Below are 24,699 nucleotides of genomic sequence, written 5' to 3' on the forward strand. Positions count from 1 at the left end.
ATGTCCACATTACAGACTCCCAACATATTGGTCGCAATCTCTCCCTTCCTTGATCGGTATCTTGGTTTATCTCGCTCAGGGACATGAACGTTAATGTAAGTCCCATCCAATGCCCCCAAGCAATTCTAAAAAAAATCATTAACATTAGTATGCTCAATATATTTAATTACATTAATTTTAGAAGTAATTTTTATAAAATATGAAGAATACTTCAAACCAGGATCTGGGTAGGCATTAGGAATGGGTTCTGGCACTTTCAAAAGTGTACCTTGTAGCCTTAACACTCCATGTAGAATGGAATTGAAATACCTACTTATGGTCTCCCCCAATCGACAAAACCTACTCCCAATTGTACGATTCTTGACATGATGTGCAAGTATATGCAAAAACATCCAAACTTGTTCTTCCATTGTCACTACACCATCCAATTTTACTCTACCGTGGTCACGAAGCATTTGACATAAATAGTGGAACGTTCTTTTATCCATTCTAATTTGGTTCACACACTGAACATCATCATATCCTATTATGCTATCTAAATAGGCTGACCCTACCATTCTCCTAACAAATGTGCGATTTCTAAATGCAAGTTGTCGATTCCGCCTTCTAGCTAAATTATGATTCTTGATGAACCACATCATCAACCAAGTCACAATATTCAAGTACCACACGTTAACAATGAAGCATGCCACAATCTTTCTTTGATCCATGTCTAGTGATAATATAAAATAACATTATTAGATAATGGCAAAAAATTAAGTAACTGGAGCATGAATGCATAATAACACTGAAAACAGAAGGAAGCATGTTAATAAGTCCTACCAAAAAATGTCATAGGCAGATAATCCAAAAAATGTCGAAATTTTTCACACACACACACACACAGAGGAATAAGGATTTCGTGCCCCACGGTATAATATCTGTGTCCAATCTGCGCACATTGTAAGCACACACACACACACAATCTGCGCACATTGCAAGCACAGACACACACACAATCTGCGCACATTGCAAGCACAGACACACACACACGCTGCCCTTGGTTTTCTCTTGCATTGCAAGCGCGCGCGCGCACACACACACACACACACAAACACACAATCTGCGCATATTGCAAGCACAAACACACACACACACGCACACACGCTGCCCTTGGTTTTCTCTTGCATTGCAAGCGCACGCGCGCGCGCACACACACACGCTGCACACACGCCCACACACACACACACACACACACACAATTTGCGCACATTGCAAGCACAGACACACACATACACACGCTGCGCATGCACACACACACATAATTAAAATTGTAAGTTCAACACCAACAACAAACCCTAAATTCGACCCCAATAGAAAACCCTAAAATTCAAAAATTCTAATTAAAACACAAAATTACATAATCAATTGCATAATTAGAGAGAAAATGATAACTAGATTCAATCAATTAAAACACTAGTTGTATTTTATATATATATATATATATATATATATATATATATCAATAAAATTCCCCTAGTAATGTCCTTTTTTTTTTTGTGGAACAAACGGTAGTATCTACACTAGAGGGTGAGGGAGTAGTCTAAGTCTTACAATGAGCTTTACAATAATAATGTGGTTCAACTTTATCTTTAATAAAAATCAAATCTAAAACATTTTATTTACAAATGAGCTGGAATATCTACCAAAAAAAGAAAATCACCCAATGTTCTTTAGTTGCTGTGCCTTGCATCAATTTTCTGATGAAAGCCTCTCTGGTTTTTTGAATGAAAAAAAAAAAAAAAAAAAAAAGTAAAAAGGCAAGCCGGACTGTTGTTTGGGTCCACAGTATCTTCCAAAATGGATATGTAATATGTTAATATTTGATTAATATATAATACCTTTTTATTTTCTTTTGGGTTTTGGATGAGGAAGCAGATTGTCTGCCTTTCTGTTTGAATGCCCTTCTTATTATTTTCTATTTGTACAGTTATAGTTAAATATGTCAATATTTTATATTTCTATTATTTTTTATTTTATTATCTTTATAAAAAATCAATATAAAATATTAACGTGACTTAACTGAAATCGCACAAAATAAAAAAGAATGAAAAGAGCAGATAGGAGGGTAGACAATCTGTCTAGTTTTGATAAAGGTGGTTTTAATTGTGGGATGTGAACCGGCACCTCGTGACACTACCAACCAGTAAGATAATATCTAATTGAGAAATCCAAGAGAATACCCAATGCGCAATAAGTCATGCCCCATAGAACCCAAGTCAGTCAGATGTGAGCTGCATGATAAATATCACTTACTATTATTTTTCTTTTTGTTTAGAAAGAGAAAATAGTTTCATCACGGTAGTCCATCATTTCGATAATCAAAAATATTCAAATAGGCATTTAAGCTGCTCTATAGCTATCATCGTGAAATTTACCAATGTCAAGAACCAAAATCAGGACGTGCCGTGTGAAATACGGATTTGAAATTCGTCTCAAACTATTAGGCCATCACTCGGTGGTTGATAAATATCACTTGTTTGAATGTCTTCTATGTTAACCGGAACTTGGTAATTTTGTACAATGCTTCGTCATTCATTAGTGAATATTTTTATGTGAGAATTGTTATTGACACTCTAAAAATCTCATTCTACACTCTAAACTTTCTATATTTGGAAAGAAAAATACACTTGTGAGGAGTGTAGAATGAAATTTTTGGAATGCCAATAACGCTTCCCTTTTTATGTAATCTTCTTTTTTATCTATAAACACTTTACAAGGGTATTTACCAAAGTTCTAACTCAATATTTGGCTATATGAACATGATGTATTCAAATTTGGACATGCTTTTGCACTCGGAAATACCTTCGTCATGGATCCACTTTTTTATGGAATTTTTTTTCTCACGTGATTCTTCTCTTTCAATATTGAGACAGGGCTCCTTGTGTGAAGCAAGGCGTGCTGCTGCTTTAGCGCCTGGGGATGATGTGCTTCAGAGTAACTTTAAAAGAGATATCAAAAAATTCAAATAAATAATAACGGTGAAAAAAAAAAAACAATAGTAATGTTTTTCAATCGAGAAGTTAAATTTAACGTGACATGATATAAAATGACATCTCTTCTTGCTAAATTTGATAATAGCTTTGAAAAATAATAATTAATTATTAAATACTTTTTATTAATTTTTTATTGGTTTAATTAAACCCTTGCCTTTTGAATTATTTTCATTACCGATGCAATGTTTAAATATTTTTATACTTTTTAATGCATTTTTTTCATTACCAATGCAAATATGTATGTGTGTGTATATGTATATATTAATTTTTATTTTATGTTTAAAATTTAACATATCGGATGGAAAACAAAACTTTAAAAAATGTCAAAGTGCCACATAACCTGTCAAATGTAAATTTTATATAAAAAAAAATTTGAAAGGAGATGGTCCTCTCAAGGTATTTACAAAACTGGCTTATCGATACAAGGGAACCTCAAACCTCTTTTTTTTTAAGGGGTAATGCTATAGAGACTAAATTTATAAACAAAATTTTGTAAACTAAATGACATGGAAGTTGACGATTGAATTATTGCTAAGTGTTGATAAATGTGCTCATTTTCTATTAGCGACTGTTTGGACCCAAAATTACACCATCGGCCCGAGTAATCAAGGTCGTTGGGTAAGCATACTTCCAACCGTCGGATGAAAAGTGAAGGTAATTTTGGTATTATTGAAAGATATATTGTGGTTTTAATCATGGCATTATCTTTTAATATGTTTTAGCCTTTCTCTGCATAGGATAATATTAAGTAGAAGAATTGCAATTCATTTGCAATTCTTTAAGTCAGCACATGCATATACGTGGAAGGGTGGGAGACTATTTCCTAGGTAATTATACACCACAAATTTGTGATGGTTATCTCCAAAAAGCAACCAACCACAACGGTGTACGTGGATTGGTGGTTATTTTGATGGGCATTATTTGATCAAATCCAAGCATCCAGGCTATCTTGGGATTTGATATGATAGGGCTGCATAAGGATTGAATTAGGTTGCAATTTTGACTAAGTTCAGAGTTTCGGGAATAGTAAGGCTTATCTGACGCAATCAGTGGAAGAGTTCTAATGCATGGCGGAAGCCTATATCAGCTTATCAACCAACACGCATATGTCCCTATAAATACAGAGGTAGTGGCAACGTAAAAGGACCTTCAACTCAGCATACAATTGCCCTGCGCAAAACCTCTCAATCACCTTGAGATTTTTCCTTTTCTTTTTCCTGCCGACACACCTTCAGTTTGGATAAACAGCACTGTGGAAGCAACCGGCGAGCACCTTCAGTTTGGATAAACAGCACTGCTGCCGCAGAATCAGCCGACCAAGAAGCATCTTCAGTTTGGATAAACAGCACTGCGTCGAGGCCGACCGATTATCTATCCAAGTCTCGGTCGAGGAAGGTTTTCGAACCTTTGTTGGCAGAGGTCACCTTACTAAGCTTTCTCGGCATAGTTAGGTGTTACGAATTACATTGCTCGGCGTACTGGTTGCCGAGTGGTTTTATGATTGGATACTCACAGGTGAGTTTCAGGGTTCGGCATTCCGACGGCCGAACTACGTTTACCATCAAGACATATATCACGTTCGAGTACCTGTGCCCATACACCTTGGTCTCGATTCGACGTGCTTATACTCTCACGAATATAATCACAGTGACCGAATCGGGCTCGGACGATTTGTGAACTCCGCAGAAGTAGCAGCCTTGTCTTCAGGCTGTAGAACCCAGAGACCGAGAGTGTTCCTTCCTCGGTCGCAATCGCAAGTTAAAAGAAGTCAGCAACGCGCTCAAAGCTACATCAACAGATTTTACTCCTCGGCCAGGCTCGGCCGACGAGTTGGCACGCCCCGCATTCGACCGAAGGACGTAGTTAGCTTATTAGTTACTCGGCCTGCGCGCCACGTAGGTTTTGTAATTTTTAGGGTCAACAGCGACACATCATTTAATTTGCAAATTTTGTTTATAAATTTAATCTCCCTAACATTACCCTTTTCTAAATCTTCAATATTTTCATTTGTTACATTGGTTCGATATTATGTTTCAAGTAGGTGGATAAATTAGACACGATTTACACCGGCGGAAACAAAATACAAGCAACTCAGAAACAAGAAAATAATTAGACTATCAAATAGAGAAAATAAGAGGCGGGCGGCATTGAAGACTACGGCTATGTTTGTATTTGCATCTCGAGAAATTCATATAAAATGAACAATTGGAATATGAGAAATGTTTGGCCATTCTTCTCCTGCATCACGTTGGCATCTCCTTAACAGATGACGGCAGTCTATTATCACAAGATGTGTTAAGGTAGTGAGGCAATGCATGTCCTCTGGCAAAGACAACAGTTTGGGACATGATCCGAGGACAAGCCTTCTTAGCGATGTGAAACTCGTCAACCACCCAGGTAATGCCACCAAATTCTCACAATCTGATATAACCAAGACTTGTAGGGTGTTTGTGGCTCCTTGAAACCATTCAGGCAATGCCACCATTCGTGGTACTCCCACAATCCCCAATTTTTGGAGCCTTAGTGGAATTTCTTGATAGTTCTCCATCACCAAATCAAGTTGTTTACAGTTGTCTATGATCAGAGTGCGTAATGATACAAGATAACTAGTATCACACGGCAAACACGTTAGATTACTACACTCCCAAATAGAAAGATATCGAAGTGATTTCAAGCATCCCACTCCATTCTCTGGAAAACTTTTTTGTTTTGTGGTTAATTCAAGGTATCTGAGGCTGATCAACTTGCTCATGCCTTCAGGCAACTCTTCAAGATTCACGCATCCACCGAGACGCAGAGTTTGCAAGCTCTGCAACTTACAAATTGAATTGGGTAGTTCAGTGATCCCTCCATTGTCAGTGAAGTCCAGGCTTCTCAAATGCTTCAACGAACCAATGGAACTCGGCAACAATTCCCAAGATACGTTCACTAACCTAAGCACCCGTAGATATTTGAATCTTGAAATGCAAGTGCAGAGGAAGGATTCATCAATATTTTTACAACTCACTGCTGATATAGTCCGCACTTTGTTCAACTTTTGCAAGATTGTTGAAACATTTTGGCCAATTTCCAAAAATGTTAGATGTCTGACATTTTCAGAGAGGCCTATGGTGCCTTCAGAGTCTACTGTAAAACTCTCACCTTGTGCAACTGATTGTACAAGGTCATGGATGAGATCATGCATATCAAATGTATAGCAGAAAGTGCAATCTTTAACATTTTGAAAGAAAGATCTCTCCCATAACTCTTTGAAATACAGTTCAACAACATCTTCCAACTGCATATTTCCATGATCACGAGATTCAAGGATTCCATGTGCCATCCAATGACTGATTAATTCCCTGCTATCAAAATCAGTGTAATTCTTTGGAAGGATTGAACAGCAAGCAAGGCACTGCTTCAAATGAGAGGGCAATTGACTATAGCTCAGTCTCAAAGCAGGTAGAATGTGACCAGCTCCCTCTCGTTCTAATTCCCATATTTCAGAATCTTTAATTAATTTCCACTGACGCTCATCAGTCTTTGAGTAAAGTTGGCTCCCTAAGGTTTTCACAGCTAAGGGAACCCCTCCGCACTTTCTTACAATATCTTTTCCCATTTCATAGAGGATTGGATGTTGTCTTTCTTGTCCTCCTTCAAATGCACACTTTACAAACAAAGACAAACTATCCTCAAAAGAGAGAACATCTAAATTTATGTATGTTCCAACCGTGCCCATGATTGAAGCAACTGGGATATTCCGTGTCGTCACCAAAATCTTAGTTCCTACCTTGGCCCCCTCTATCAACAAATCTCTCAACTCGGTCCATTTGATACGATCTTCATTCCACACATCATCCAAGACAAGCAGAAATTTCTTATCCTTTAAAGCGTCTCGTAGCTGTTCTTGCAACTGATCCATAGACAACCCTTCACTGATCTTTGTACCTAATGCAGAGCCAAGGATCTCTTTTGCCAATCTAGTGATATCAAAGTCTACTGACACATTCTGCCACATTCGTAAATTAAAACAACCAACGACTCTCTCATCATTGTACACCAACTTGGCAAGTGTCGTCTTCCCTAAACCTCCAAATCCCACTATAGGAATAACAGATACATTCCGATTATTTCCACCTTGAGGATCATCGCCTTGTACCAAGAGATCTATAACTTCATTTTTTTCTGTTTCTCTACCAATAACCTCCGAAGCACGGACAAAGGAGTGGGTCGTATTCCTATTCTCCCTCATATGATCACCGAGATGAACACTGCGAAGATCAGCAAAATTCTTATCTTCTTTAAGCTCATGTAACCTCTCTCTTATGTCCTTAATTCCATGACATACTCCTAAGCGGAACGCAACTGGATTAGAGCGGGAAAAGAAACGGCGTACCTTTCTAGTTGTGCCACTGCCACGAACCACTTGCCTTCGCAAAGCTTCGCATTCAAACTCGTCCAACAGATCCTCTGCATCAAGGAACACATCTTTAAGTTGTAGTAGCCAACTGCGTAACTCCTTGTTACGTGCTTGCTTTTCTTCGGCATCCAAGAGCACGTCTTTGATGGTGGACATGGTGCGCCCAAGCTTTTGCAGATCCACTTTAACGCCCCACGCCAAGAAAATCTCCTCAGAAGCAATGGGGCTGAGCCTTTCAATGAGTTTGGCTGCCAACATAAATGCAAGCTCGGCCATCTTCTACTTGATGAGGTGAGCTCAAGGTAATTGAGATTTCTCTCGTCTTAATTCAGTAATGGTTCTGGATCTTGGCTAAGTTATGATCAAACTCTTGATATGCTTTTGAAAAATCAACGATTAAAAGGAAAGACTTGTAATATAATTTTTTTCATTTTGTTTGTTAAGAAAAGTTGGGAATATTAGGAAATTACCAAGTGGTTACTGGCAAGTCTAGTGGGGAGAACCATTGTTTAGTCGAATACCGTGGTTGTCCACAAATACACGATGTCTGGGCTGTCCCCACTCACCGACTAGTATTTTGGCATCGTTCATCGATGTGTCTTATGTGGATCAATCACTTTGGTCTGGTCATCTCAGCCGAAGAATTTCTCCTACTATGAGGTTTGGTTTGACAATTTAGTGGATTCAAGAAAAACGGACTATAAACAGAGGTTCGTTTATACTAACACAAAGTCATTTACTTTTGTCTTGGAAAATTATTACCTACTCTTGTTTTCCCCTTCTGCACTCTACCCTTTCTTGGCTTTTGATTTATTTAATCCAACGGTTAGGATAAAAAAAATGATGCTATTATCTATACATCAATTTTTACCTTCCATACAACCTTTTTTAATTTTTATTATTTGATTTTCATTAATTCATCTGATCCGACAGTTAGAAATTCAGAAAAATATATGGAGGTAAAAGAAAATGCGTGGATAGTACTACTCTTAAAAAAGTGTTGAAAGATTTTCCTTTCCGCTTATCGCCCATCTGACACCATCCCGGCAGTAGCTAGGTCTGCATATATCAGACAAAACAAGAATAAGTAACAAAAATAAAAACGGAGTAGGTAGGCCTTCATATTCGAGTCCTGAAGAACAATCTGTGCAAGGGCAGATTATTGAAGTTGACGTTTGGGGTCTGTACTTCGGACTCTAGCTTGCTATTGAAAAAGGCAGATTTAAATTAATTATCGAGATGGACTCTACCTCTGCTGTGTTATTGTTGAACAGATTGTTATTGTTGAACCAATCTGTATAAGGTACTTCTTTGTTTATATAGTTGCTCCGGTTTGTAAAATATGCAGAAAGTTGCTAGTGGAGCGGAGTAATAATTTGCTTAGATATGTTTAATAAGAGATGGCCTATGAAAAAAACCAGTTAAGTCATGATCCAGATTCTTACAAGGAATACTCTCTGTGGTTGCAGGATTGTGTTGCACTGACTAGACAACGAGTGATGGAGCTTCAGGCGATTTTAGATGAAGCCACCTTTGGTATGGAGATTGATTAGTTTCGTCGTCCTTCAACTCCTTAGGGGAATGTGTTATTGATTTGCAACTTCGTTCCATCCTTGTTTTGTGTTGGCATTGTTACCCTAGAGAAAGGCTTCTAAAAGGTAGAATCGTTAGTCAATTTTGGTTATTTTATATGTCGAACGGTTCTGCATTTATATTGTTTGTTATACACCTTCGAAGTTTTAATTTTCTCATATTTGAAGCTATTAGCAGCTGTAGGATACTCACTAATTGCTACACGCATTGCAGAATGGTTAAACTACGGAAGTATGTTTTACTTGTCGATTGAGTTTGGTACTCTTAGAGACTCGGCGTGGTGATTGGTCTCGTTAGACGAAGAATATAGAACTGAAATCTGCAGTGCAAGTGTTCATCCCGGACAGACGATATCCCAAGTATGCGGGGGAAAAGTATAGGTCCAATCGGTGCCACTAAAAAGCAAGGAAACCTGAATGAAAATTAGAGCCATCGATCTCACAATCGTGAAGATGCACATTAGATAATAGAGATGATGGAAAATAACATGAATGAATTGGTAATATCATTTTGTGGTGTTATTGTCTCATGGAAGAAGGTAGATGTACTCCCTTTTTGTTAAATCACTTTTTCTTTTGGATAATTGCTATTCACGCTTCTAGATTACATGATCATGCTCCTTTTATCTTTTTCCTCATACATGGTTTTTTATTTAGGAAAACAAATAAAAATGGCTTGAAAACTTTGAGTTTTAATGATAAGGACAAAATAAAGAGTAAAATGAATAGTACCAGGATTGACTTTTTAGTCTAAAAATGTGGTTTTTCGTTAAAATGAATAGTACCGAGGACTTTTTGTTAAAACTCTCTTTTGATTTCTAGTTTTTCTATTGAATAGCACATGGTTTTTTATTTCTAGTTTTTCGATTGAATAGCTCAAACTAAAACAACGAACAAAATTATAAAAGGTTTTGAGGGGAGAAAGAGAACATGCAGTCATTTCTCTAAATATACTAAATGCACATTGTTCTAGCCAATTGAGCTAAACCAACGAAATTAAATTGATTTGACATGCCTTTATGGAAAACACTAAATTTGAGGTTATTCGAAAATACTCACATTTGGAATTTTAATTGAGCCCTACACAAATTATACTATGCTTCGGTGTACTCTATTCATTTGTTTCTTTGGCCATTGAATTTGTCCAAGATCTAAAGGGCAACCCCAAACCAACAAGGCTCACAGCTTTGAGAGGGTCAGAAGGAACGTCTATCGTATGCAGCCTTACTCTTACTTTGCAAAGTGACTGTTTTGGTGATTCAAACCAAAGAAGAAACATTTTCGTTGCGCCAAGTGGGTCATGCAAAAATCTTGGTATAAAATACACAGGAGTATAAACAGGACCTGCATCCAAGCGGGTCATGTGTCATTGTATTCTCCAGTTGATTATAACTGGCTCTCATTTAACCTTGAACACAGACACAAACAGTCACACAATCTCCGTCTCTGTCTGTCTGTCTCTCTTGGAGATTATGCTTCCGATACTTGGTCCCAGGGATTTCACACAAAAAATATCCTCCCCTTTTTTACTAAAAAGGGCACTCTTTCTAAAAAGACAAGATTCTTTTTACAATCAAATGAAATTAAGGAATCTCTCTCTCTCTCTCATCATCCAGTCTCCCTCAGGCCTCCTTATAAGAAATCTATTCCAGCCAATCAGAATGCAGCAAACTCCATCACAATGTCCCCAACAGATTAGATTACCACACTCCCATTGCCCACTTCTTGACTCTCTCTCTCTCTCTCTCTCTCTCTCCAAAAATTGTAGACCAAATTGAAACTCTACCTCATAAAATAACTTCCTCATAATTCCATGACTACCCATTAAGCCACGTGTCTCCAACTTCCACCACTGGCCATGAAAACCAACTGTTTCTTCCTCACTCCCCCCCCCACCAACTGTTGTTCTGCTCTCCTCCCTCTCTTCTCCACACAAACTATAAGAATCCAATCTTCTCCAGAACCCAAAGAAAAAGAAAGAGAGCTCTCTGCTTCTCTCCCTCCCTCTCTCTCTCTCTCTCTCTCTCTCTCTCTCTCTCTCGCTACTTCTCACTCTCTAAATTCACTTTCTCACTCCTCAATTTGAAACAGAGGAGTCGTCTCTGCTGTTGGTGGTGGAGAGAAGCTGATTGGCAATGGCTTCTTTGGTATCTTCACCTTTCACCTTACCCAACACAAAAGCAGACCCACTTTCTTCCCTCTCCAGAAAGCAATACTTTCTCCACTCCTTCCTCCCCAAAAATATCAGCAATTTGGGCTCTAAGTCCTCCCTCAAAGTGAAATGTGCCATGGGCAATGGCCTCTTCACCCAAACCACCCAGGAAGTCCGCCGCATCGTCCCCGAAAACAAGCAGGGCCTCCCCACTGTCAAAATTGTCTATGTGGTCCTGGAGGCTCAGTACCAATCCTCCCTCACAGCTGCAGTCCAGTCCCTCAACGCCGGCAACCGCTACGCCTCCTTCCAAGTTGTGGGTTATCTAGTGGAAGAGCTTCGTGACGCCGACACCTATAAAATGTTCTGCCAAGACCTCGAGGACGCTAACATTTTCATTGGGTCGTTAATTTTTGTGGAGGAGCTTGCCATCAAAGTGAAGGAGGCTGTGGAGAAGCAGAGGGACAGGATGGATGCAGTGTTGGTGTTTCCGTCAATGCCGGAGGTCATGAGGCTCAACAAGTTGGGATCTTTCAGCATGTCTCAGCTCGGCCAATCGAAAAGCCCATTCTTCCAGCTATTCAAGAGGAAGAAGCAGTCCGCCGGGTTTGCTGACAGCATGCTCAAGCTTGTGAGGACTTTGCCTAAGGTGTTGAAGTACTTGCCGAGTGATAAGGCGCAGGATGCTAGGCTTTACATTCTCAGTTTGCAGTTTTGGCTTGGAGGGTCGCCAGATAACTTGCAGAATTTTGTTAAGATGATATCCGGGTCTTATGTTCCAGCTCTAAAAGGGGAGAAGATTCCGTATTCGGACCCGGTTTTGTTTTTGGATACCGGAATTTGGCACCCTTTGGCACCCTGTATGTATGATGATGTGAAGGAGTACTTGAATTGGTATGGAACTAGGAAGGATGCCAATGAGAAGCTTAAGAGCCCGAATGCGCCTGTGGTCGGGTTGATTCTGCAGAGGAGTCACATTGTTACCGGAGATGAGAGTCACTATGTGGCTGTGATCATGGAACTGGAGGCAAGAGGGGCGAAAGTTATACCGATTTTTGCTGGTGGGCTTGACTTTTCAGGGCCAGTTGAGAGGTTTCTGATTGATCCTGTTACTAAGAAGCCATTTATCCATTCTGCAATTTCGCTTACTGGTTTTGCCCTTGTTGGAGGGCCAGCAAGACAGGATCATCCACGGGCCGTTGAAGCTCTGATGAAGCTCGACGTTCCATACATTGTCGCGTTGCCTTTAGTGTTCCAAACAACTGAGGAGTGGTTGAATAGCACTTTGGGTTTGCACCCAATTCAGGTGGCCTTGCAGGTGGCTCTCCCAGAGCTGGACGGAGGCATGGAGCCCATCGTTTTCGCTGGCCGGGATCCTAGAACAGGTCAGTAAAGCTTCATTCTCTTACGATGTCCATAATTTATAACCAGTCTTCAATTAGCACTTTGGAATGACTGCTAAAGAGAAAGCCGGAAAGATGAACGGCTTTTTGTTTGGAACGCTAAACCGAAAAAATTAATCTTTCCGTGCTTTAACTGAATGAGTGAACCAAAGTTATTTACCTACCTTAGTGCTCAGACAGTTAACTCCTACTTGTTTCCACTTTCCTTGCTGTTCTGGTTGTCTCTGTTCCTCTTCGCGTGAACCGCTGTAGTCGAAATTTACCAAGTGTTGCTGAATATTGTAATGTGATTGCAGGGAAATCACATGCTCTTCACAAGAGGGTAGAACAGCTCTGCACCAGGGCAATCAGATGGGGTGAACTGAAAAGGAAGACAAAGGTATGTACTTTTACGTTTTATTATTTCTTTGTAAAACAAAGGAAGTCGCTTCGAGCACCTGACATGAAACTGAAAGAACTTTCATGCCTATTTTCGATATACAATATTATAATTGCATATATCTCTAGAAATGCCTACAAAAGAAAGGAACTTATTTCATGAATCCGCACTTCTTCGGCTCCCGGGGGGAGGGTTGGGGGTATTAAGCAGGCATATCAAGAATTATTATGAACATGAAAACTTTGAATACGCCTTGAGTTTCATGCTTTGTGTTAGTCATTGCTTAAGAATCTAAGATAGGAATTTGATCACAACGAGGATGAAAAAAAATTAAAGTACCTTTAACTTTGGCTGGTAGAATGCCATATAGGCCGGGTTCTTTAATACTCTGATGCGGTAGTGGATGATTCCTCTTCCCCTCCATGCTATGATATCATCAACAGTTCACTTGTAAAATGTATTTCTTAAGCATGATGTCTTCAACCTGTGATTATTCGCTGAATAAACTTTGTACGTTGATGCAGGCGGAGAAGAAGGTAGCTATCACCGTCTTCAGTTTCCCTCCAGACAAAGGAAATGTTGGAACAGCTGCCTACCTCAATGTTTTCTCCTCAATCTTCGCTGTTCTGCTAGAACTCAAGAGAGATGGTTACAACGTTGAGAACCTTCCAGAGACTTCAGATGCCTTGATTGAGGATGTAATTCATGACAAAGAAGCTCAATTCAGCAGCCCAAATCTGAATGTTGCTTACAAGATGGGGGTCCGTGAATATCAAAGTCTGACTCCATATGCCACTGCGTTGGAGGAAAACTGGGGAAAACCCCCTGGTAACCTCAACTCCGATGGAGAGAATCTATTGGTATATGGAAAACAGTACGGAAATGTCTTCATCGGGGTTCAGCCCACATTTGGCTATGAGGGTGATCCGATGAGGCTGCTGTTCTCCAAATCTGCTAGCCCACATCACGGCTTTGCAGCATACTATTCATTTGTTGAAAAGATTTTCCAAGCCGATGCTGTTCTACATTTCGGTACACATGGTTCACTTGAATTCATGCCTGGAAAACAGGTGGGAATGAGTGACGCCTGTTTCCCGGACAGTCTGATTGGGAACATTCCCAATGTCTATTACTATGCTGCTAACAACCCATCTGAAGCTACGATAGCTAAACGTCGGAGCTATGCCAACACTATCAGCTATCTGACTCCTCCTGCAGAAAATGCTGGACTTTATAAAGGTCTTAAGCAGTTGAGTGAGCTCATCTCCTCCTACCAATCCCTGAAAGACACAGGCCGTGGGTCACAGATTGTTAGCTCAATAATCAGCACAGCCAAGCAGTGCAATCTTGACAAGGACGTAGACCTACCTGAAGAAGGAATGGAAATCTCAGCAAAAGAACGAGATCTTGTGGTTGGAAAGGTGTATTCCAAAATCATGGAGATTGAGTCTCGCCTGTTGCCTTGTGGGCTTCACGTCATTGGTGAGCCTCCAACAGCCATGGAAGCAGTTGCAACTCTGGTTAATATTGCTGCACTTGACCGTCCAGAGGAAGGGATTTCTTCCCTCCCATCTATATTAGCTGAGACAGCCGGAAGAGACATAGAGGATATTTACAGAAGCAGCGATAAAGGGATATTGAAGGATGTAGAGCTTCTTCGGCAAATAACAGACACATCACGGGGAGCAATTTATGCATTTGTGGAGCGTACGACGAATAGCAAGGGCCAGGTAGTTGACGTTGCTGATAAACTGACCTCAATCCTTGGGTTCGGAATAAACGAACCTTGGGTGCAGTACTTGTCAAACACAAAATTTTACAGGGCTGATAGGGAGAAGCTCAGAACGTTGTTCGTGTTCTTGGCAGAATGCTTGAAGCTAATTGTGGCAGACAATGAGATAGGGAGTTTAAAACAAGCATTGGAGGGTAAATATGTAGAGCCAGGTCCCGGTGGTGACCCGATACGAAACCCGAAAGTGTTGCCAACGGGAAAGAATATTCATGCACTTGATCCACAATCTATTCCCACAACGGCAGCAATGCAGAGTGCAAAAATTGTGGTGGAGAGGCTGATAGAGAGGCAGAAGATCGATAACGGGGGAAAGTATCCTGAGACTGTAGCACTCGTTTTGTGGGGTACAGACAATATCAAGACTTATGGTGAGTCCTTGGCTCAGGTTTTGTGGATGGTGGGTGTATTACCAGTTGCTGATGCCTTCGGACGGGTCAACCGGGTGGAGATAGTACCTCTTGAAGAGCTTGGAAGACCGAGGATTGATGTTGTTGTCAACTGCTCAGGCGTCTTCAGAGACCTGTTCATCAATCAGGTATTGTCCCTCTCTCTGCTTCCCATTACTTGTGGTACATGTTAGAAACATATGGCACTCACAGTATATAAAATAGTTACTTACGATTCTTCACCGAAATCTTATTGTCTGCAGATGAATCTGCTAGACCGGGCAGTGAAGATGGTAGCTGAACTAGACGAGCCAGTGGAGCAAAACTTTATCAGGAAGCACGCACTGGAGCAAGCAGAAACCCTAGGAATAGGGGTTCGTGAAGCTGCAACTCGTATCTTCTCCAATGCCTCGGGATCCTATTCCTCCAATATAAATCTTGCTGTGGAGAACTCCTCGTGGAATGATGAGAAGCAGCTGCAAGACATGTATCTAAGCCGGAAGTCATTTGCTTTTGATTCTGATGCACCTGGTGTAGGCATGGCTGAGAACAGGAAAGTTTTTGAGATGGCTCTGAGCACAGCTGAGGCAACATTCCAAAACCTTGACTCGTCGGAGATCTCACTCACTGATGTGAGTCACTACTTTGACTCGGATCCGACCAATCTGGTGCAAAGCCTAAGGAAGGATGGAAAGAAACCCAGTGCTTACATTGCTGACACCACCACGGCTAATGCCCAGGTGAGAATCGATACACTACGTGTACTAGATTATTCAACTCTAAGTTCAGACTTTTAGCTGGGGAATGATTTAGCAGATTATACTGCAGAAGCTCAGAATACACAAAAAATACAAAGCTCCTAATTAACAAGCTCGTCTTGCAATGCAGGTTCGCACGCTCTCTGAGACCGTACGTCTTGATGCAAGGACCAAGTTGTTGAACCCTAAGTGGTACGAGGGGATGTTGTCTAGCGGATACGAGGGTGTTCGTGAAATTGAGAAAAGGCTGACTAACACAGTTGGGTGGAGTGCAACTTCTGGCCAAGTTGACAACTGGGTGTACGAAGAGGCCAACACAACTTTCATTCAAGACAAGGAGATGTTGGAAAGGCTCATGAAAACAAATCCGAACTCCTTCAGGAAGCTGGTACAGACATTCCTTGAGGCCAACGGACGTGGTTACTGGGACACTGCAGAGGAGAACATTGAGAAGTTGAAAGAGCTGTACCAAGAAGTTGAAGACAAAATTGAGGGAATCGATCGGTAAACTCATACTCATTGTTGAGAACACTGTAAATTAATTTGAAAATATCAGTAACACTACGATTTACTTGAGCTCCTCTCTCCCCCTTCCCTTCCTCCAGCTCCTCCTTCCAAAAGGAGCATAGGCAAAGCCTCTAGGAACTGTCTAGTGTCTAATGTCAACTCTTCAACCAGTTCCCCACTGTAGTTCAATCCGTAGGGGATATGCATCTGTACTGCTACTTGCAGAATTTTAAGTCCTACAAATACATGTTTTCACAATTTGTCAAACGCATTCTCCACATCATCTGTTAACTCTCAGTTCCCATGCATTGACAACTCTCAAATGCTAGAATAACAGAAACAGTATTGATTACTATCAGGTTCTTAATCTGATGACAGTACGGTTAGTGATTTCGGGTCGTGACCCTTCCATCACAGAAGGATGGTCATGAGTGAAATCACACAATCTTACTCATTGCCCCGACTGATATTACACTTTGGGATTTTTGTAACGAGTTGCAAAAGAAATATCCTTAATCCTCTGCTATCTACCTTTCCCCTGAATTAGTAAGAGAGTAAGAGACATCGACTATCTAACCAATACAATCTTGCTGAGCTAACTCTTACTAGTAATTGTTGGAGAACAATTTAGAAACAAAAAATAACAGAAATACAGAACTTGAAATACTTATACTTTATTATTCAAAGACACTTGCAATACAGAATGAAATTACACAATAAATACAAAAATTAAAATGATACTAACTTGAATGAATCAAAGGTAGAGGCTAGCGAAAAAGTTATGTCCTTCGAACAGTATTTCCGTCCCACTCTTGTGCTTGTGGCTCTACAACGTCTGCTCGACCAGGATACAACCACCTAATTCTACAACCCGCACTAGATTATAGAATTCTAGCGAATTGCTTTGTGTGTTTACTCTCTTGAATGTTTGTACGAAAGAGAAGGAAAGGAAAAAAGATGATATTCGATGGAACTGAGGACTCCAATTATATAGGCTGTTTCATACCTCTTCAAATACCTTTTGGATGTATCTAAAGCTATACATATCTTGCCAAAGAGTTGAGTCTATTAATCAAAACGTTTTTAATTAATTTACTTAAAAACTTAATTCGAAATTAAAAGTAATTGATTAGATGCCCTTATCTTGATTAATTAAGATTAATTTATATTAATATTATGGTATAATCATCAAGCCTAATCCACACAACTAGTGACTCAAACCTCAATCCAAATGGGCCAACACCTAATCACTAATAAAAAGCACTTGGCCTATATAAAGGCCTTTGATAAATTGTGGTTTCCCGATGTGGGACAATGGGAGCTCAAAACTCCAGCAGTAAAGTGTTCTGAGAATGATACCGTCTGCTTTCTCTAATATAATCTTCAAAAATCCCCAACTAATTACATCTAAAGCTCTTTTCAACTTTTAATTTTAAGAAACAAAAAATCTTAAAAAAAAAAAAAAAAAAAAAAAAGAGTTTGAATGTTTTATTTTCATGATGTCCACCCCGACTCACCAAGACGAAATTTAAGTATTTTATGTTTTGTCAGAATTTCAGTGCATTTCAATTTCTAGAAAAACAAGCACAGCATTTCATAATTCCTAGATACTCTTTGGTTTTGAAGGCCAAACATAAAGGTTGGACAGTTAGCCATCTGTACCGCTAAGTTTGCGGGAGTTTAATATTTCCAAGATGATAATAGGTTTGAGACATAAACATTTTAACAAAAATCCAAATGTACCAGTTTCAAGAATTTGAATCAATCTACAGAGTCAATGTTGGATAGTAGAATACACAATTCTAATTTCATAAATTGATGAGCAAAAAGGAGACAGATGAATACATCTTTTTTTTTTTTTTTTTTTTTTTTTGGGGTGGGGGGGGGGGGGGGGGGGGGGTGGATCTTCAATCAGTAATGAATGGTAAAACGTAAACCTACAGAAAAAGAAAAAAAAAAAAAAAAAAAAAAGAGTTCTGTATGACAGTTAACGAAATGGTACATGTTTCTTTGTTACTCCCTTTTCATGGTATTTTAAATTTTAGTACCAAAAGAGATGAAGTTACCTTCAAACTAACTCCATGAGGAGAGGGTCACCTTCTGCCATTACTCTTATTAGTTTAATGAACTCTTGTTCGCTAGTCACATTGCATGGGTGAACCGCGGGTACTTTAGCCGAATACAAGGATGAAGAATTAGTAGAAGGTGGTTGTTCCTCATAGATCATTGTACTGAGCACTGAGTCAAAGTTCTGAGGTGAATCTATTGCTTGAAAGAACATTGGAATGGCAACCTTGTGATGAATTTCTAGGTTTCCGACTAGATTAACAAGATCGACAAAGTCAGCTACAAACCGACGAGGAATGTAGAACACCTCAGAACTGCAAATTGTGATGCTCTTGTGACTGGTTACACTGTTCTTATAACTGACTTGGAAGTGAACTGGCATCATACTAACAACCTTCTTTACCATGCCTGCTTGCTTTGAAAACCAATCTGAGTTGTCGTTTGTTGATACTATACTCCAAGACTTGGATACCTGAATCCCATTGAATTGTGAGGGAGAGAGCGATACTACAATGATTTGAATTTGAATTTGAACTTGGTATTTATTTTCCTTTTATGGAAGGTTTATACGTGTGTAACGAAATGCCGAAACGGGTTAATAAAAGTCAAGTTACCTCATTTGTAATCCACAATTTAGTTTTGTCTGCCTGTAGAAGATTCCAGTAATTAAGAATAGTATTGTCCTGAACAAATAAAAATCCATCTGCACCGGAATATCGATCAAATATTTTGGGCATGTACCTATAAAGAAACATTAAAAATCACAACTAGAAAATTAGTGATGGCCCACCTTAACTGATAGGTTAGGCTTTAACCAAAATGCTAGAAAAATATTAGGATTTCACATATAACCATTTCTGCCATCAATATTAACAATGAAAATGAATGCCTATGGAAAAGTAAAATTGACAGCGGAACTACCAAACTTGCTTTCTAAAGAAGCAATTCAACAGTGCTTCAACTAAAAGCATACTTTGTAACAGACGCTATGCACAGATTCTGAAGTCTAAAATATAGAATTCGGGGTTACAGGGCCTGCTTCTGAAGCTGCCTTCAGTTAACTCATCTTATTTAGCGGAAATTCTATAAACGTAACTAGCATATGGGACATACCAAAAGGCACCAATTCACAAAACCAAGAAGAAAAAAACAAAAATTCTCCTCTAAAATTAAAATCTTTTCTAAACCGCAGGGTTTTTGGGTATAACTAATACCAACCATTAACTGCGGAAATTCAACAATATCACAATCAGGAAGACAACCAATTGAATCTCGAATTCTGGTAACAAGCTACTGAATATGTTGTGGGATCAATAATGCAGATATCTACCAAAAAATAAATAAATGTAGCCCAAGACTACAACCCCTTTAAGTGATGAAAATTTCTGCACTGTGCCTTCAAGAAATGAACAGAGCTAAGAATGAATCTGCTACTTGATGACAAAAACCTATACTGTTGGCATCAATCCCAAAGTTCTCGTAGATGATGAACTCGTGTAACTTAGCTAGGTCGCTGATGCTACTAACTATTCATAAATGACATGTACCCACCACCTATATTAAATTTCATACAAGTAAATTTCTAATATTAACTGCAAATGGATCCAGTTATATGAATTTGCATGCCTCAAAAGATGCCCTACTTTTACTGTTAACTCGTTTAAGTTCCTATTATCGTCCGCTACTACGCCTAATTAAGTCTTAAACTATGAGAACTCCAATACAACCATATCAAGATGGTTTATTCCAGTAGTTATTGCAACAATTAATCAAAACCTTTAAAAATAGAAAACTCAAATGTCCAGAATTTTGATATCACTTAAACTTGTATCTAACCTAATCCCTGGATTAATGTTTCTAAATCAAACACAAGTTTCAATTGATTAGCACGGCATCCCCTTCTCTTCTTAACCCTTACTCCCCAGCTACCCAGAAGAATATACGAAGTGGAACTAGATAATTAAACATGATTAAAAACCAACAAAGTAATCTAGTAAAAGCAATATAAGCAAGATGAGGTTCAAATTCATGAGAAAAACGACTTACTTGTATACATTCTCCAATTTTCCTTCTTCAACAGCAAGGTCAGTGTTCTTTAGATCAGACAAAATGATCACAGTTTTAAATATCCGCCCATAAAGCAATCTCCATTCCAAAGCAGTACGTTCCACAGGTCCACTGCAAAACATGATAAGCACAACATTCCCGAAATTCTTCCTCCATCTAATCAAATTTCCGATTTCATAGTTCACTGTTCCTGATTCCTCAACTCCAAGATGAACAGATGGAAACTTTTGCGGGACAAACTCTTTTGTATCCCCATGACCAATATTTGCACGAGGCCGATCCAATTCCAATGACATTAATCTAGGCTGCTGATACCCTACAGCAATTAAGTCATGAAGCCAAGCAGCAGTATACTTCAGATCCTTCTCAGTCCAAAACCCCTCTTCTGCCATGGCAAAACTTAACTCCAAAATCTTTTCAAACAACCTATGCTTACCTGATCTCCAGGAAACCAAAAATTTGATCAAACGTCCTACATTAACATGAAGATCCTTCTCTTCAGAAAAGGGGTATGCCTGAATTCTATCATACCGATGAACAGTTGGGGGATAAACTACAACATATCCACCTATTTCCCACAAAAGCCTCTGCCCCCAGTACCCCCTTAATATATCAGAAGCCATTGTGCTAACAGAAACAGGAAGCATCAAACCCCAAAATGCCGATGAATGGTAAATTGTATTGAAAGAATTAACAGGCACCATTGTTCCCTGCGGCAACGCCACTTTCGGGGCATGGTCATCAAACCTAATATCAAAAGCTTCCAAACCCGATTTTCGTGTAAAATAAAACACAGAATCGACATCAGGAAGTCCATTGGACACACCCTGTTGTATAAACTGCTTTCCACCAAAAACCTCAGTGTAGAACTCTTCATGGCCAAGCTCACCAACTTTCTCCAATGGCAAACCTCTCGGCCACACAGAGCGTTGCCCGAAATGAATATACGGGTTCACAATAGTCCTATTGGGATTCTCATGGCTATACTGCAATATAGTCTCTTGCCTAGCACCCTCTCCCATCAACTCCACATCAAAATGTTTACTCAAATCATCACCAACCACCTCTCCGCGATCATCGGCGTCGAAGATCATCTTCGCGCCATGCTGGATAGCAAACAAGTAACCCACACTCTTCCTAACATAAGAATCATAAGGCAAGTACTCCAAAACCCTAAAACCCAATTGAGCTTGTTGTTCAAGGGACAGAAAGATAGCACCTTTGAGGCTCCAATCCGACGGCGTTTTGGAGTTCCCGATTGCCAGGACCTGCCACCCCTTGAGCTTCACGAGCTTCTTGAGAGAGTCGGTCGGGTAATCGGAAACGGAAACGACAACCCACTTCTCAGATCGGAAGCTGGCGTAGGGAGACGACGTGTCGGAGATTGTCTTGACGGTGGATTCAAGCTGCGGCATCCGAATCTTCTCGAGGTTCTGGGCCTGGGTCTCGAAGCAGAGCAAGGCGGCGGTGTCGCCAATATTACGGAGGACGAAAAGGGCGGCGACGGTGGCGATCAGAAGCACGACGGTGACAATTTTGTACAGATTCTCGGAAACCCATGTGGAGAAATCGAGATTCGGAGCGAAGGAAAGGGATGCTCTGCTCTGAGAGTGAGAGTTGGAGTGAGCGTATTTTGGGGATTTGGGTCCGTTGCGTTCTTGGACCAACATTGAAACGAAATGCAAAACTCCAAATTCCCAAAACTCCAAATTTATCTCTCCCTCCTCACTCCTCTCCTCAGTCAGAAATGCCTTGACTCAGAAGCTGTATCGACAAGTATTGAGCTCCTATCGACAAACATCCACTCGCAGCGCGGCTTCTGTTCAGTAACAAGATGTCGTGAGCTGAGCTGCCGGCTGCGTGTGATTTGAGCAAGCTGTTGAGCGATTGCTTTCTTTCTCGCTCAAGTGCTTGCACTGCCGACAGGTGCGCTAAGAATTGGACATAAAGAGAGTAACTTAAATTTCAAGTCTTGTTCTTGCAGTTTGGTGGGGGCCGGGGGAGGTCTGGACTTGCAGTTGGTTCTTCTCGATTGCAGGCAGCTCTGCAAACCATTGGATCGATTGTGTATTTGAGAAATTTAATATGTGATTCGCATGAATAACGAGTAATAAATTATATGGTTTAGCTCATACTTCTTACAATTAAATATATACGAATTTGCACGAATATCTTTTTAAACTTTTGCCTGTGTACGTATTTACCATCCATCTGAATTTTATTTTTTTTAAGTAATCACCTGAATTTTGTATTATGTTGCAATATATCATCTGCTGTTACCATTTTTATTAACTGATGATGTGGACCACATAGATCCTACATCTTGCCTGATGTGGACTCCATGTGTGCACCGCTTTGATAAAAATTAGTTTATTTTTTTAATTTAGAAAAATAAAAATAACAAATAAGAACCCTTCAACTCAACCACATTATCCCCCTCACGTCGTTGGATCCAGATTTGTGATGTATATAGCTTGGAGGTTCAGAAGTCGTGGATCATATGCGACTTGGTCAACTTTGTAGGTGGCTCCACTAATAATTGTTGATTTCATATATAGATAGTAGGAGAATAAGGTCGTAGGGCAAGGGAGGTTGGTTGCCGTACGAGTTGCTGGTTGATGAAGGAAAGACATCATCTGTTTTTATTTTATGTTAATTTATAATATTTTTGTCACTTAGTACTACCGCTTAGTAGTATTCGTCTTTACTTGTAAGTGAAATGTCTTAGGTTCGATTCACGCCAAAGGCGAATTTCAATCACATATTGCTAGTTCATTGTGAGGCTTAGCCTACTTCCCCACCCCTTAGTATAGATAATATCGTTTGTTAAAAAATATTTTTTAATATTTTTAATTAATAAATATTTATTTACCATGTGACATCTATGTTGGAACCAAATTCGCGCACCACTCTGTGTTGAGGAGATGCACAAATTTGTTTAACCTGTAAAGGACAAACAACATTGAGCAATTACAGACCGGGGGGGTGGCGGCGGCCAAAGGCCCTCCAACGATCAAGTTAGCAAGTAAATATTTGAGACTCAAGCATTAGGCAAGAAAATACGTGTGCAATAATTATGTTACCAAAGATGAACCCTATAAGGGTGTATTGTTACCAGTCAAGATATGATCCTTTTAGAATATGGAATCCGTATTAAACCAGGAGAATCTCATAGGATATCTAAAAGTAGATATTGCATCTTTTTAGAAATATAATTACTTGGTGCGCACGTCAATCCTTAGGTTGTAAGGATTCCAAGAATATAAGAAACCTAACTGATTCTTTATTAGATTAGGCTATGTGTTCTTCAGAACAAGTATGGTCAATCTCAGTGAAGTCGTTGGATTTTGTACACTGCTCTGGAATAGATGATGGTTTTGCTCCTCACTCTGTAATTCTTAACACAACTTTTCCTCAAGTGCCAGCTCCGTCCAAGTTGTTATCCACACCCTTAATCTCACATAACATCTCCACATCCTGATTTAAAACAAAAAGGTCAAATGTACTATTATTTATCATATGATTCTCAAAGAAATTAGAACTCACAGAATTGAAATTAGCACCAAAGGCATAGTAATTTGTAGAGCTAGTTGATTTAATGAAATCAACTTCAGGGTCATGAGTATAAAGATCATCAGCCACACTGTGAGGCCAAGGACCATGATTGTTCCTTATCTCGAACAAATTATCTACTAAGGTACTTACCCCTAAGGAAACAGAGTCCTTGTAAGGATTTGCTCTCCAGTTCTAAGCCAGGTCAGCTCTAGAGACCCGATCCTTGCGAACCCCTCTCGCAGCATCACTGTATCTTCCCACTTTGAACATACTTGTAGTCTTTTTCTTCCTTCTGAAAACTATTGTAGTCCAACCGTCATTTTAACATGCATGCAAGTTATGAAGAAAAAACAAACGTAAACAAAATATGTAAATTTAAACGTAGTGGAATATGCAAATATGGGAACATGTTCAGAGCATACAACTAATCAATACTACGAAAAAAATATTATAAAAATGTATGATTACAAAGAAAGGGGTTCTATGCCGAAATAACTCAAAGATACCGATATGGGAATGCCGCAATGCCAGGATTGTACGCCTTGATTTTAAGTCCTGAAGGGGGACAAAACAAAGCGTGAGTAGACCAATTTAATATAAATAATAA

General features: G+C 39.6%; 3 protein-coding genes across 4 annotated transcripts; 1 reads left to right on the forward strand and 2 right to left on the reverse strand.

Annotated features, from left to right (window-relative positions):
- Window positions 1-5,137: 5,137 nt before the first annotated feature.
- Window positions 5,138-7,910, reverse strand: LOC137713919 (disease resistance protein RGA2-like). Of its 2 annotated transcripts, XM_088683667.1 has the most exons (2): window positions 7,411-7,875; window positions 5,138-7,285 (listed from the first exon to the last, which is right to left on the reverse strand). In XM_088683667.1, exons 1-2 carry the CDS (start codon window positions 7,560-7,562, stop codon window positions 5,224-5,226), a joined length of 2,214 nt encoding a protein of 737 aa, XP_088539793.1. In that variant the 5' UTR covers window positions 7,563-7,875; the 3' UTR covers window positions 5,138-5,223. The 2 variants fall into 2 exon arrangements, with proteins under 2 accessions (XP_088539793.1, XP_068309377.2); XM_068453276.2 differs by having other exon boundaries at window positions 5,138-7,910.
- A 2,935-nt stretch (window positions 7,911-10,845) lies between these two features.
- Window positions 10,846-16,670, forward strand: LOC137712752 (magnesium-chelatase subunit ChlH, chloroplastic). Its single transcript, XM_068451906.2, has 5 exons — window positions 10,846-12,563; window positions 12,878-12,960; window positions 13,485-15,287; window positions 15,402-15,878; window positions 16,027-16,670. Exons 1-5 carry the CDS (start codon window positions 11,162-11,164, stop codon window positions 16,402-16,404), a joined length of 4,143 nt encoding a protein of 1,380 aa, XP_068308007.1. The 5' UTR covers window positions 10,846-11,161; the 3' UTR covers window positions 16,405-16,670.
- A 1,453-nt stretch (window positions 16,671-18,123) lies between these two features.
- LOC137712999 (putative glycosyltransferase STELLO1) lies at window positions 18,124-22,679 on the reverse strand. Its single transcript, XM_068452226.2, has 3 exons — window positions 20,517-22,679; window positions 19,085-19,211; window positions 18,124-18,942 (listed from the first exon to the last, which is right to left on the reverse strand). Exons 1-3 carry the CDS (start codon window positions 22,205-22,207, stop codon window positions 18,472-18,474), a joined length of 2,289 nt encoding a protein of 762 aa, XP_068308327.2. The 5' UTR covers window positions 22,208-22,679; the 3' UTR covers window positions 18,124-18,471.
- Between the last annotated feature and the right edge of the window lie 2,020 nt (window positions 22,680-24,699).

This window comes from Pyrus communis, chromosome 14, assembly GCF_041283825.1.
Source record: "Pyrus communis isolate YQ-2024b chromosome 14, ASM4128382v1, whole genome shotgun sequence".
NCBI classification, from domain to species: Eukaryota; Viridiplantae; Streptophyta; class Magnoliopsida; order Rosales; family Rosaceae; genus Pyrus; species Pyrus communis.

Coding starts and splice junctions, on each gene's coding strand:
- LOC137713919 (XM_068453276.2), bottom strand. CDS start 7,710: ATGGCCGAGCTTGCATTTATGTTGGCAGCCAAACTCATTGAAAGGCTC.
- LOC137712752 (XM_068451906.2), top strand. CDS start 11,162: ATGGCTTCTTTGGTATCTTCACCTTTCACCTTACCCAACACAAAAGCA. Junction 12,564..12,877: donor TGGCCGGGATCCTAGAACAG/GTCAGTAAAGCT, acceptor ATGTGATTGCAG/GGAAATCACATGCTCTTCAC. Junction 12,961..13,484: donor AACTGAAAAGGAAGACAAAG/GTATGTACTTTT, acceptor ACGTTGATGCAG/GCGGAGAAGAAGGTAGCTAT.
- LOC137712999 (XM_068452226.2), bottom strand. CDS start 22,207: ATGTTGGTCCAAGAACGCAACGGACCCAAATCCCCAAAATACGCTCAC. Junction 19,212..20,516: donor AAATTGGAGAATGTATACAA/GTAAGTCGTTTT, acceptor GTTTCTTTATAG/GTACATGCCCAAAATATTTG. Junction 18,943..19,084: donor AATTGTGGATTACAAATGAG/GTAACTTGACTT, acceptor AATGGGATTCAG/GTATCCAAGTCTTGGAGTAT.